The 12,730-nt window shown below is 55.4% G+C and overlaps 1 protein-coding gene across 1 annotated transcript in view; it reads right to left on the reverse strand.

Annotated features, from left to right (window-relative positions):
• CRTAC1 (cartilage acidic protein 1) overlaps positions 1–12,730 on the reverse strand; it is a 164,258-nt gene continuing 151,528 nt past the window's right edge. Inside the window, exons 12-14 of the mRNA XM_075534506.1 lie at positions 2,871–3,016; positions 2,456–2,498; positions 1–539 (exon numbers count right to left, since the gene is read on the reverse strand). Coding sequence (XP_075390621.1) covers positions 139–539; positions 2,456–2,498; positions 2,871–3,016 — 590 coding nt within the window. The 3' untranslated portion in view covers positions 1–138. The remainder of the gene's footprint in view (positions 540–2,455; positions 2,499–2,870; positions 3,017–12,730) is intronic.

The raw sequence follows: 12,730 nt of genomic DNA on the forward strand, positions 1-12,730 counted from the left end.
GGGCGGGGGAGAAAGAGGGAGGGCGGGGCGGGGAGGGGGCAGAGGAAAAAAGACAAACACGGTTCAGAAATCAGACCACCAGGGGTACATTGGTATTCCAGAGAGGAAAAGGCAGGCTGCCCTGAAGCAGTATTTATTTCAGGAGCTGTGCATCGGACAGGAAGGAGGCAGAGGGGAGCCTGGGCCGGGACACAGTAGCTCAGGGGACCACGCGGGGGGAGGGGGGGTTGTCTCGGCCAGGGTCTTCCCTGGAGACCCAGAGGGTAGATCTAAGGAGACTCCAGCCAGCCAGGAGATGGCCAGGCCTGGACACCTTGGCCGGGGGCCTCCCTGGGGCTGCCCGGGGAAAGGGACCGTCCCTTGGCTGCAGGAAGGCGGCGGGGGGCCCCACTCACCCACACAGGCCGTGCCGTCCTCGTTGGGCTCGTAGCCCTGGCTGCAGCGCCTGTTGGTCCGGCACCTGTAGCTCCCATAGGTGTTGACGCACACGGGCTTGTCTCTAGGGCACACGAACGGGAACTGGATGCACTCGTTGGTGTCTGCAAGGGGAGCCAGGGGAGTCGCTCAGTCTCGGTCAGGAGCGGGGTGGTCAAGGGCGGTGGGTTCTAGTTCAGATGACTTTGGGCCTCAGGGTTCCTCGGCTCCGTTTCCGAGGCTGCCTCCTCCTGCAGGTGCCCTCTCCTTCCCCTGCACCGCGCTTTCTCTAGGCCAGACCCTGGGCCTACAGGATTCGAAACCTCCTGTCTCGTTGGCCCCAGTGACCTACCCGAAAGCTCTGCTTGGATGGCTTCCGTGCATCTCAGACGGAGCTCCCCACAGCCCTCCTCCCCCACTCCCTAACTCAACAAAGATCAGTTGCACCGGAAATACAAGAATCCCCTTTTCCTTGCTCCCAGCCCACACCCAAACCCACTGCCATCTGGTTAACCCTGACCCAGAGCAACCTCACCGAAGGGCACTCCAGACGGTCCATATCTTCACCTGCCCCTCCCCCCTTTAAAACAGCTGGTGGGTTTGAACTGTAGACCTTGTGGTTGGTAGCCCAATGCTTCATCCATAGCACCACCAGGGCTCCTTACTAGACAGCAGGCCGTGTCCATTCTCCCACAGAGCCCCTCTGTCTGTCCACCTCCCACTCCTTGGCCACCCTTCCGTCCCTCGTCTCGATGTCTACAGCGGCCTCCTGCCTGGTCTCCTGGTCTCCACTCTTCTCGCCAACCCACCCGGAAAGGCTGCAGCCAGAGATCTTTTAAGATCACGGATCACGCCCTGTGATTCCCCTGATCCTAATGGTCCTATGAACAGAATCCAGATTCCCTACTAGAGCCCTGGTGTCCCACCTGGGCTTGGCTCTGTCTCCTGCTACCTCCTCTCCCAGCCCTGGTCCCCTTCCTTCTACCAGCCTTTGCTTCTACTCCCCCTTTGCCAGCAAAGCTCTCTCACCCTTCACACCGTTTGGGGTCTTTCTCCTCTGTCAGCTCTCAGCCCCGTGCTGCACCTCAGAGGCCCTCCTCTGTCTAGAACCTGTGGGTCGAAGCCGGAGTGGGGAACGTCAGGCCCTCGGCCGCATAAGGCCTGCCAAGTCATGGAGACCGGCTCACCTCCCATACCTCACAAAAGAGAAGCCGTCACTTTAGGGGTCCAGTGTGGGACCAGTAGTCTCTGCTTAATGTTAATAATCTCATTAACATCCAAATGCTCCCAAGCAGGTAAGAGGCTCCCCGCTCATTCCCAAATTTACTGGGCCTTTTGCCCCCTTTTCAGAAAAAAAAATTACTCAGCACCTCCCCCGTCCATTAAAAATTAGATATCTGCTTTTGCAGAACCCCCCGCCCCCTGCTGCCCCCAGGCGGTATCACTCACTTTGGGAACCGCTCATCTAAAGGAAGGTGAGTTGTCCTTGCCCTGCCTGCTCCCTGGAATGTGAGCTATTGGGTCGAAGGGCCCCTGGTGGCTAAACTGTCTCCAGACTGCTCTTTGCCTTCCCTGGACCCTGTGGCTTTCAGAGCTGCTATCCTGGTAGCAGAGCACGCCCCTCCACACTGGAGACCCCCTCCGTCCACTGCACACTCGGCACCTTCCCCACCTCCCTGGTGACCGCCAGCCTGGGAGGCCAGCCCTGCACCAGTGGCTTCCCTGCAGGCCCAGCTCAAAGGGTCAGCTCTGCTGGCTGGGTGTGCATCCTGCAGACCAAGACCCCTTGCACCACTCATTCTCTGCCTTCCCGACAAGGAAGTGCTGCCAAGCCCATGAAGGTAGTGACTCAGCCGCCACCAGCTGCTGCCATCCCACCCACCTTGGTGAGTCACGGTGGGAGTCTTGGCATCTGGAACTCCAGGGACAGCATGCTCCCCACCCGCCTCTCCAGCCCCTGGTCTGCAACTCAGCCTTGCCAGGGCTCCGGGGAGTGCCTGGCCTCGCCTCCCCGCCTCCTTGGTGTCCGAGGGCAACTCACCCATGCAATGGCCAGTTTCCTGCTGGGAGAATCCTTGGCCACACTGCAAGATGGGTGAAAACAGACACTGATGAGTGGAGAAAGTTCCATCTCAGGTCCCCTCCTCATCAGCTGCAGATTGGCTGTCACCTGTCCTCAGAAGGTGGAGAACTCTTAGCTCTGGGCCTGCGTTAGCCCCCTTCCTCCCAGGACCCCCTCCCCCTCCTGTACTAAGAACAGGAGGCAGTGGGGACGAGGCCTAGCTCCGATAGAGTTCTATTTGTTTGCACCTGGGTTCCCCTTGCCACAGTTGGGAGCCCCCCCCCGCCCCCCAAGCAGAACCTCTCTTTCCTGCAGTGCAGCCCCGTAGGGCTTGGACAGGAGGGTGACATGGCTTCCTCCGCAGTGCTGGCTAGAGGCCTGCGCCTTTGCCCACCTCCAGAGGGACTGGCTCCTGAGGGTTGGTCTCGTCCAGGGGGTAGGCGATCTCCAGCACCGAGTTCATTTCCCCGCCGACCACGTTTCTGCTCACCCTCCTGCCGTCGGGCCACGTTACCTCCACGCTGCTGGCTTCATCCTTCCCTGGGGGCAGGGAGCGGGAGGGGATGAAACAGAGCAGAGCAGGGCCTCTCAGCCAAGGGCTCCCCATCCACTTTGTGCGAGGCAGTCACCGCCAGTCCTGAGTGCCAGGGCAGTGGTGAGTCGGGTAGTCGGGCTCCCTGCCCTCCAGAGAGCGGACATGGCAGCAGAGAGACGTTCTGTATCCGAACTGCCCAACGCCGTCACCCCCAGATCCCTGGGCCTGCTGGGTACTTGGGGAGGGGAGATGTGAGTGAGGAACCGGATTGGAATTTTCAGGTCACTGTGATCCCTTGACATTGGCATAGGATCCCGGTGGCATAGGGGTTACATGTTGGGCCACTAACCACAGGCAGCAGTTGGCGACTGCCTGCTCCTCTGAGGGAGGCAGACAGGCTTTCCGCTCCTACAGAGCAGACAGTCTGTAAAGAGGGACGTCTTGGAAACCCACTGGGGGCAAGGCTATCCCACCCTGGAGGGTCCCTAGGCGTCTGGAATGGTTGGCTTTGGGGATGGTAGCCCCTGGGCCACCACGCTTCCCCGGCAGGGTGGCACAGGGGCTGGATTCCAGCCTGGTGGCTGCCCTGCTGTGCTACCCCGGGACATGTCACTTATATCAAGGGAGACCCTGCGAGAAAGGGGCAGGGCTCCCTACTGTGTCTGGAGGTGACCCTGTTCCCTTGGGGGGAGGAGGCCAGTGGTGGACAAATTAGTCATGCCAGCTGTGGACAAGCTCTTGGAAGAAACCCCAAAACAGAGCAATGGGGAGGGGGAGCAAGTGGGGTGCAAGGTGGGGCTTTTCTTATCTCCGAAGAGGCCCTGTTGGAGCCGAGTTCTCAATAAAACCATGAGTGACAAGGAGGGGTTTTGGGGGGGGGCAGGTGGGGACACGGGAAAGATCATGGCACAACGCGCAGGTGTTTGTCACAGAGAACATTCTTGGCGAAGCCATTCGCACACCCCCGAAAGCAGCGCGCTGTCATCGGCAGCGGTGGCGGCAGCTCTGGGCTGGGGCAGAGCTGCTAGGTGTTGAGGCATGTCAACGTCAACGCCTGCCCCAGCTCCTGCATCAGGAAGCAGGGCCGCCACCGCCAAGGTCAGCCTGATGGGGATGGGTTGCGAGGGGGGTGGGGCTCGCCAGTCTCCCAGGCAGTCACCTGGAAAGGGTGCAGCAGCCTCGTCTTCATCATCCCCCTCCCCGCCAGGAGGCAGAGGCGCTGCCGAGGGCCCCACAGCTCCACATGCTCCCAAGCATCCTTTATGGGCGGAATATGATTTATCATCACTCACTCACCTGTCACCACTACCTTCCCCTAATGTATGTAGATACCGTTAGAAAACAAACGTAAGCTTGTCAGTGCAGTTGACTTGATAGCAACTTTCGGTCCTTGGGGGCCCAGTGGGCCTCAAGGTCAGCAGTTTGAATCCACGAGCTGCTCCACAGGAGGAGGATGCCAAGCATTACACTCTCAGAAACCCACAGGGGCAGGTCTACTCTGTCCCATAGCGTTGCTGGCAGTCAGCATTGACTCGATGGCAGTGAGTGTCCTTTGGTTTGGGGGTTGGTCAACTGGTGGCTGACAAAGGCAGCTAGCTACTATGAGCCAGAACAGTCTATGATGTGTTCGGAAGCATAAATCCCATCTTTCATTAGAATTGGCGGTACGGTCTCATCTTCCTCCCACAGCAGCTGGTGGCTTTGCATTGCCCACCTGGTGCTTAGCGGCACAGCTCATACCCCACTAGGCCACCGGGGCTCTCAGGGTTGAACTAAGTCTTGGCCGCCTAACTCCTGTGGATGTCATCCTAGGAGGAAATACGGTCTCTGTTACATCAGCGAGCCCACGTCCTAGCCACCTCACCGCATAGACGAAGAGTCAAGCCAGTGCAGATGGGGAGAGACAGGGGATGCTCGAAGACCCCCAAGGAGTGGGGGGACCCAGGGCCACCCACAAGGAAAACATCCATGTGCCCGAGGCCCAGATTTGGACTTCTTCGCACTAGGACCGTGAGAGAATCGACGTCTGCTCGTTGTAGAACCTGGTTGTGGTGCGTGTGTTGCGGGGTCCATTGTACGCCCCGTCCAGGTGGAAGGGGTATCTGTGTGGCCTGTCGCTGCTCTACGTGTGGACAGCTCCGCCAAGGGTAGGACCAGCTGTTCTCTTTTCTCTCCCGAGTCCAGAGTCAGTTGGGTGGGTGGACAGACGGACATCCTGAGGAAGTCGGATCTCAAGAGCTCCACCTGCTCCCCGCGTCCTTCTGTATTTGGCGCTTCTCTCCCTTGGCAGTCAGAGAGGTCTGGTCTGAATGACCCGGCCTCAGTCTGGAAGCTGACCTGGGCAGGGACCAGCAGGCCTGGGGAAGGGCCCTGAGGGGGGAGATGAGCACGCTTTCCCCATCTCCCCCTAAGCCCAGCCTCACTGCTTCTGGGTCCTTCTGCTTTAACGAGTCATAAGATATTCTCCTAAATGCCTAGTCCCACTCCCTCAATCTATCACACACCTCCTCCGCACTTGTCAACTGTCTTGTTAGCCAACACGCCACGTTTGCGGCAATAGTGTGTGGGGGTGGGAAAAGACTCTGACTCTTCGGTTCATTAAAAGATGCATGTCTGGCAGGAAGAAACGCTGGGGTGGGAGGCCAGAGGAAGGTGGCTGGGGCTGTGAGGGCTCCCTGTCAACTTGGCTGGCTCAGGAAGCTCGGTGGTTTGGCAGTTAGATGGCGATCTGATTCGGCAGTGATGTCACGAGCAGTTGTGATGTAGTTCTCCATCCCTGCATAATGCTGCATTATTTTTGCATCACAACCTGGGCTTTGAAACCTAACCAAGCGTGTATGTGAAGCTTGGATGCAATTCCTTCTTGGCCAGAGGGTATGGAGATGCAAAAAAAGAGAAGTGTTTTCCTTTCGAATTAGTATCATGAGGGCAAGTGGTGTGGCATTGTAAGGTATTCGATGGCACACCATTAATGAGCACGTGGATGCCCTCAAAGCAAAGACGACGAGGGAAAGGAGGCAAAGAAAAGCAGACGTTTCTCACCTGAGCTATCAGGACAGGCACAGGCAGACACTTTCCCCTATGACTAAAGTGCCACAAATAACTCCAAAGAACCTCCGCAGGTTCACGCACACGCTCCATTTACATCCTGCACGTGAGGCCCTGCCCTCCGAGCCCAGAGCGCGGCCAGGGGGATTAGCTGCGAAAGCCCGTGAAGCACATCTCCGAGGAAGGGGCCTCTCCCCTGCTGCCGAGTAGCTGACTGACCTCTCTGGGCCTCAGTCTCCTCACCTGTAGAATGGAGGCGTTGGCTTGCTTACAGGAAGGACAGTCTTCCTCGTCACTAGAACGTGAGCCCTGCACCAGGTGGCCCACGTTCAACGCTGTCTGATCCCAGGGCTCACACCTGCTAGCCCCAGACCCCCCATGTGATTCAACCTACCCTGGCCCCTGGGAGCGGTGACCTGAGTGAGCATATGAGCCTACGTTGGGGACAGGTGGCAGTGAGCCAGGTGGGGGAGGGGGTGGGGGAAGAATATTCCAGGCAGAGAGGACACCGCGTTACCAAACCAAGACCGTTTCCACTGAGTCCACTCCAACCCATGGCGTCCCCTACGCGCTCAGAGTAGAACTGCGCCCTGCAGGCTTCTCCAGGCCTTTCTTCTCATGTGGCTCCGGATGCGCCCCACTCCCACCTTTCAGTTACTAGTGGAAGGCTTAAGGGTCTGCTACCCCCAGGGTCAGAGGCCTGTGGTGCACAGGCGGCCTTTGAAGATGGAGAAGCTGCGTTCAGACAAGCTGTGTTGAGTGGGGGACTGGGAGGGGAAACTGGGCGGGGTTTCACAGCCTCGGTGGTTCACAGATACTAATCCGCGCGCTGTGGGTGCTGTGTCCCCATTCCCCGATGTCAACACGGAGGCTTGGCGAGGTGACCTGAACAGGTTCTGCTGTCCTCCCTCTAGGGTCCCTGCGAGATCTGCTCCCAGCCACCGCACAGTGGTGGCCTTTAAACTGGCTCACCTGCCTGGTGGTTGTGGGTAGGGTAGGGCCCCCCATATTACCCAGCAGAGACATGAGGTTGAGAACGGTAATGGGTCTGCTCTGGCAGCCGTTAAAGGACAAAGGACAGGGAGGTGCAGAGAATTGCAGCTTTTCAGAAGAATTACAAAGAAAGCAGATGGTGGGAATACAGTTGGCGGAATATTTTTGCACTTTAATAAAGCCGTTTTTATGTGGGCCACTGAATTTTCCTTCCCTAAATGAGCACCAGCCGGCTTGGAGGCGGCCCTGAGTCACTGGCAAACAATGAGCTGAAGGAGGGGCGCAGGAGACGCTGTCAAGGTTGGGGTCCGCTGGGGCACAAATAGATTAGGGTTGATTATTGGTGCTCGATTGTATTGGCTGTGGTTGGTAATGAGCCGCCTCAGCCTGTGGTCCGTTAGGACAGTGTGTGTGTGCGTGACTGCGAGGAGGGTCAGGGTATTGGGCTGGGGGGCACCCAGCAACGCCATAAGCAGAAATGCTTACTTACAAGCCCGGTGGCTGGGCAGCACCCAGAGGGGCAGAGAAAGGCCAGGTCACTTGGCAGGAGCTGCACAGCCTGGGCCAGGGGCTTCCACGGAGCGTGGAGGGAGTGATGGGGCCGCTCTGCATAAGAGGGCGGGGCCTTCTGGGCAACCTCCAGGGGACAAAACACCCTTTGTCTGAGGGCCCTGAGGTGTATGAGCAGATTCCCTCCTCCACTAGCGGCTCAGCAAGGCCTGGCATACTGAGAGGCATCGCCAGGAGGCGCGCTTGAGCGAGCGCAAGTCTGAGCATGGGTGTAGGGTGCTGGGTGCAGGTTCCGGGTGCGGAAAGGCTGGACTGTGGGCATGTCCTCAGAGAGGTTTGCGTGCTCAGTCTCACCGGTAGGGCCTGACAGGGCTACCAGTAGCTAAGGGCACACTGGAGCACTTGGGGGTGGGGGGTGGGGCTGGGCGGGGCACTTTCTGCAGCCCCCTCCCTCTCAGGGGCTTCTGAGTACCCAGGGCATCTGTGACCCCCACCGACTGCTGGGCCAGGCCGTCTAGGATGCCAGTTCCTACACGCTAACTCCCTGCCCCGCCAGCACCCCCCTTGCAAAAACAAACTTCTCAGATTTGGGAGCAATCTAAGTGCCCATCCATGGAGGGCTTGCTAAATAAATAAAGGACATGCCGCCACCCACTGCCCCCTGTGCAGCGCCGGGAAAGGAGGAGCGGTGAGCGGGTATGTTTTGAAGAGAACGGAGCAGCCTCAGAACAAAAGGAAGTGTATGTTCATTTGTGTTAATATACATATCTCCCACAGAGTATATGTCTATTAATATATACTGTGAATACACTTGCCTGCAATCAAAGCGTATTGAAAAGCAAGGGGCTGTACGCAGACCAACCGAGGCCACTGTGCAGGTAGTCCTGGCTTAGGAAGTGTCCCGCTTACTGTGAAATGCACTAGACCCTCAGGACCACCCCACCCCCCTCCCCTCCGCCGCCCCCGTGATTATCTCCACATCATGTTCTTAAAGCATCGCAGCACACACTGTGCTGATGTTATCCTTCCCTCATGCTCCCTCCCAGACCCCCGGCATGCCGATTTAGAGACGCCCATACTACCAGCCGTCCTCGTGAAAAGTTAAAAAAAAAAAAAGGTATTCGACTTAGGTCAGAGCCGATTGATAACACGGTCGTCAGAACAGAATCCAACTGCCAGCGGGGACTACCTGCTCCTTCCCCTCCACACCCTGTGTTTCCAAAGCACTGAACACTTTCTAGGTGTGCTGGTGGCGCAGTGGTTATGTGTTGGGCTGCTAATGGCAAGGTCAGCAGTTTGAAACCACCAGCAGCCCCATGGGACAAAGATGAGGTCTTCTACTCCCATGAAGACTTACCGTCCTGAAACCCAAAGGGACAGTTCTAGGCTGGGTTGCTATGAGCTAGAATTGACTCAATGGCAGTGAGTCTGTTTGAGTAACACTTTCTAGTATTTGATCCAAGGAGGCCCCAAAATCAGCCACTGAAAACTTTATGGGGCCGTGGGACACCGAGTTCCACTCTGGCTGACCATGTGACCCAAAGGGCTCGATGGCAATTGGCTAGGTTTACAGTGTGTGTCTGTGCGCACGTGTGTGTACGTGCATGTGCACTGATGTCCAACCAGATGCCTGGACCCCATCCTGCCCACACACTATGGCGATCACCTTGGTGCCTCTAAGTCTCCTTGGGTTGCCTGGTAACTAACCGTGGGGATAAGGGTGTCCAGAGAGCAGACAGACCCTGGTTGGCTAGGGGAGCTGAGGCATCACCAGGGGCTGCTCCTCCGGCCGTGGTGTCCAATCCACCGGGTGCCAGCCCAGCTCTCGCTACTGACAAGAGTTGAGGTTTGGACAAGCCGCTTACCCTCAGTCTCCATGTCCTGGCCTGTAAGATGGGTATTGTGATACTGATGGCATATGACGTGGGGGTGAGACTCAAGTGAGATCTCTGAGCCCAGTCCCTGACACACACTAACCCACTGCCACCCGGTCTATGCCGACTCACAGCGACCCTGCCAGGGTTTCCCTGGCGTGCATCTTTATGGAAGCAGACAGCCTCATCTTTCTCACCAGCAGAGTGGCTGGTGGTCTTGAACTGCTGTCCTTACAGGCACCTGTAGGGTCCGCACAAGGAACAGCTGCCTCGGGAGTGACAGGCGCTCCAACTGCAAACCAACCCACTGAGGTTGAGAGTGCCCGAAGACATGCTATGCTGCACACACGACTTATATGTATGTATGTAACCTGGCCCAGTCCTCTGAGTACTTATTGCGTCTTTTCCAGATGTTAGAAATATTAAGTGTTCCCTATAACAATTGGAAGGCACACTGCACATACACAAAACCTATGGAAGCTCATCTGACTTCGCTCCATGTACAACTTCTTTTTGTTTCCTCAAATGAAGAGAGACATGAAAGAGATTTGATGACATAGACGAGATGAAGAAAAAAGTGAGGGAGGTGCTGTCAGCCATCCAAATAGATGAGTTTGAAAAATGTTTTCAAGAATGGAATCGCAGATTTGACACGTGTATTAAGCATAATGGAGATTATTTTGAAGGTGATAAGGTTATTTTGTAAAAAAAATTAAATACATAGCTTTGAAAAAAAAACATGGAAGCAGACAAAAAGCATATATTCTAGCCGGGGGTTTAAATCCTACCTCTGCCATTTATCTAGCAGATGGCCCAGGGCGGGTTTGAAGAACTTTCTGACCCTCAGTTTCCCACATGTAAAAGGGGGATAATAATACTGCCCATCTTGCCAATAATCCTATTTGTGGTCCAGCTTTCCCACGTAAAATGTCATGTTCAGATTCAGGCTCACCCTAGTCCTCAAAGTGATGTCTTTGTCCTTTGCTACGTTAAAGAGGTCACGTGCGCCGGATATGCCCAATGCAATACTCATATGTTTTTGATTTCCTGACTGCTGAATTACAGTCTCGTTGAAGAATATTGAAAATACCATAGACTGCCAAAGAATAAACCCATCTTGGAAGAAGTTAGCACCAGAGTACTCCTTGGCGGTAAGGATGGCGAGACTTCGGCTCATCTCCTTTGGCCATGTTCTTGGGAGAGACTGGACAAGGACGTCATGGTTGCTAAAGGCGAGGGGCAGCGGAGAAGGGATGGAAGGACACAGTGGGTGCGACAATGGGCTCAGCCGCAGCAACAGTTGTGAGATGGTGCAGCACTGCGCATCTTCATTCTGGTCCAGAGGAACCCACCTAGCAGCACCTGGCAGCAACCACAGTGTCCGCCTCACAGGGCTCAGGCAGGTTGTCCCAGGGCTCCTCTGTCAGGTACCGGGAGGAGAGGCTTGGCACAACACCTGCGAGGTGGTGAATGACGAGATCCATCACGGCTCACACTTGGCTGCGTCGCCTTAGTCTTTTTCTCTATGCACATATGATATGTGCAGAACATTAACATATATATTTTTATTAGTTTGAGACCATATTGCCTATTCTTTTAATATTACCATCACCTCACTTGGTGCTAACATACGGGGGAAGGTGTCGGGTTTTGAATCTTTAAGAAAGGCCGATTTCCTAACCAGCCCCTCCTCCCTCACCTTTTCTCCATGATCCATCCGGCTCAAAGCATTTCTAGAACACCCCCCACCCTGCCCCAGTCTTCCCACCCCATGAATTAAAAACAACCCCCTGCTACCTGAAATCATTAGCAATCCGAGGACAGCTGCAGAGAGAGAGTCTGTACAGCCTTTGCTGTCTTTCCCTTGGCGGTCTGTCTTGCTCAACTCCAGCACACTGGAAACCCGGAGACGTGGCCTTGGTCCAAGGAGTGTGCCTTGCTCGCTGCCATGTTGTCACTCAGGCAGACTCAGGCATGCACCCTACCATTAGCCGAGATACAGAACGGTGCCACCACCACCAACAAAGATGGTCTCCTGGCCCCATCCATCCCTCCTCCCACCAGCTCTAACCCCCGGCGACCATGCACTGGGTGCCCATCTCTAGACGCGAGTCACTTTGAGCACGTCCGATAAACGGAACCAGACATTTGTGACTTTCTGGATGGCCTTCCCTCCCCACCCCAGAATTCCCTTCCGATCCATCCAATGGGTTGAATATCTCGATGGCTCCTGCCTTTTGCTTGCTGAGGGCTCTTCCGTGGTACAGGGAACCCTAGTAGTGCTGTTGGGGAAGCACTGCACCTTGAACCTCTTGAGGTCAGTGGTTCAAACCCACCAGCTGCTCCTGGAGGGAAAGATGAGGCTCGCTGCTCCTGTCAAGAGTTACAAAGCCTCAGAAATCCTAGAGAAGGCCATTCTGAGCTGGAATCTACTTGATGGCAGTGGGCTTGCTTCTGTGGTTCATTGTTGTCGTGTCAGCGTCCAGTGGGATGGACGCTCCCCCGCTCGTGGAATGGTGCATCTGTTGAGGGGTGCGTGGGTTGATGCCAGTCCGGCTGTTAGGAAGGCGGCTACCAGGAATGTATGTGTCATTGGTCCGAGTGATGCCTATGATGTGCTTGGACTTCCTCAGTGCGGCCGGGTAAAGCCCTGGTGAGCTGCTCCCGTGGAGATGGAAGCCTGGGAAAATGCATGGAGCGGGTCTTCCCAGTCACCCTGGTCACCAGGAGCTGGAGGCCCTTGATGGCACCGATCAACCGTAAGAACAAATGTCTGGGGGTGGGGTGAGGAGGAACGAGCTGATACCAAGGGCTCAAGTAGAAAGAAAAATTTTGTGAAAACGATGATGGCAACATATGTACTTGACACAATGGATGGATGTATCTAATGTGGTAAGAGGTGTACAAGCCCCCAATAAAATGAATTTTCAAAAAGGACATGGCAAGGAGGGTGTAGGATACCAGGTAGGGCTTGATCAAGGGCAATATAACTGAGCGGAATTACTGAAACCCGAATGAAGGCCGAACATGATAGTGGGACAAGAGGAAAGTAAAAGTAAATAGAGGAAAGAATTAGGCAAAAGGCACTTATAGGGGTCTAAATATATGTATGTACATATGTAAATATATTTATATGTAAGGATAGGGAAATAGATCTATTTATATGTAAAGTATTAAAGTAGCAGATGGCCTCCACTCAAGTACTCCCTCAATGCAAAAACACTTTGTCTAATAACCTGGCATTCCATGATGCTCATCAGTTCGACATGATCGCTGAAGACAAAACGGGTGCAT

The sequence above is a fragment of the Tenrec ecaudatus genome, chromosome 16 (genome assembly GCF_050624435.1).
Source record: "Tenrec ecaudatus isolate mTenEca1 chromosome 16, mTenEca1.hap1, whole genome shotgun sequence".
In the NCBI taxonomy this organism is placed as follows: Eukaryota; Metazoa; Chordata; class Mammalia; order Afrosoricida; family Tenrecidae; genus Tenrec; species Tenrec ecaudatus.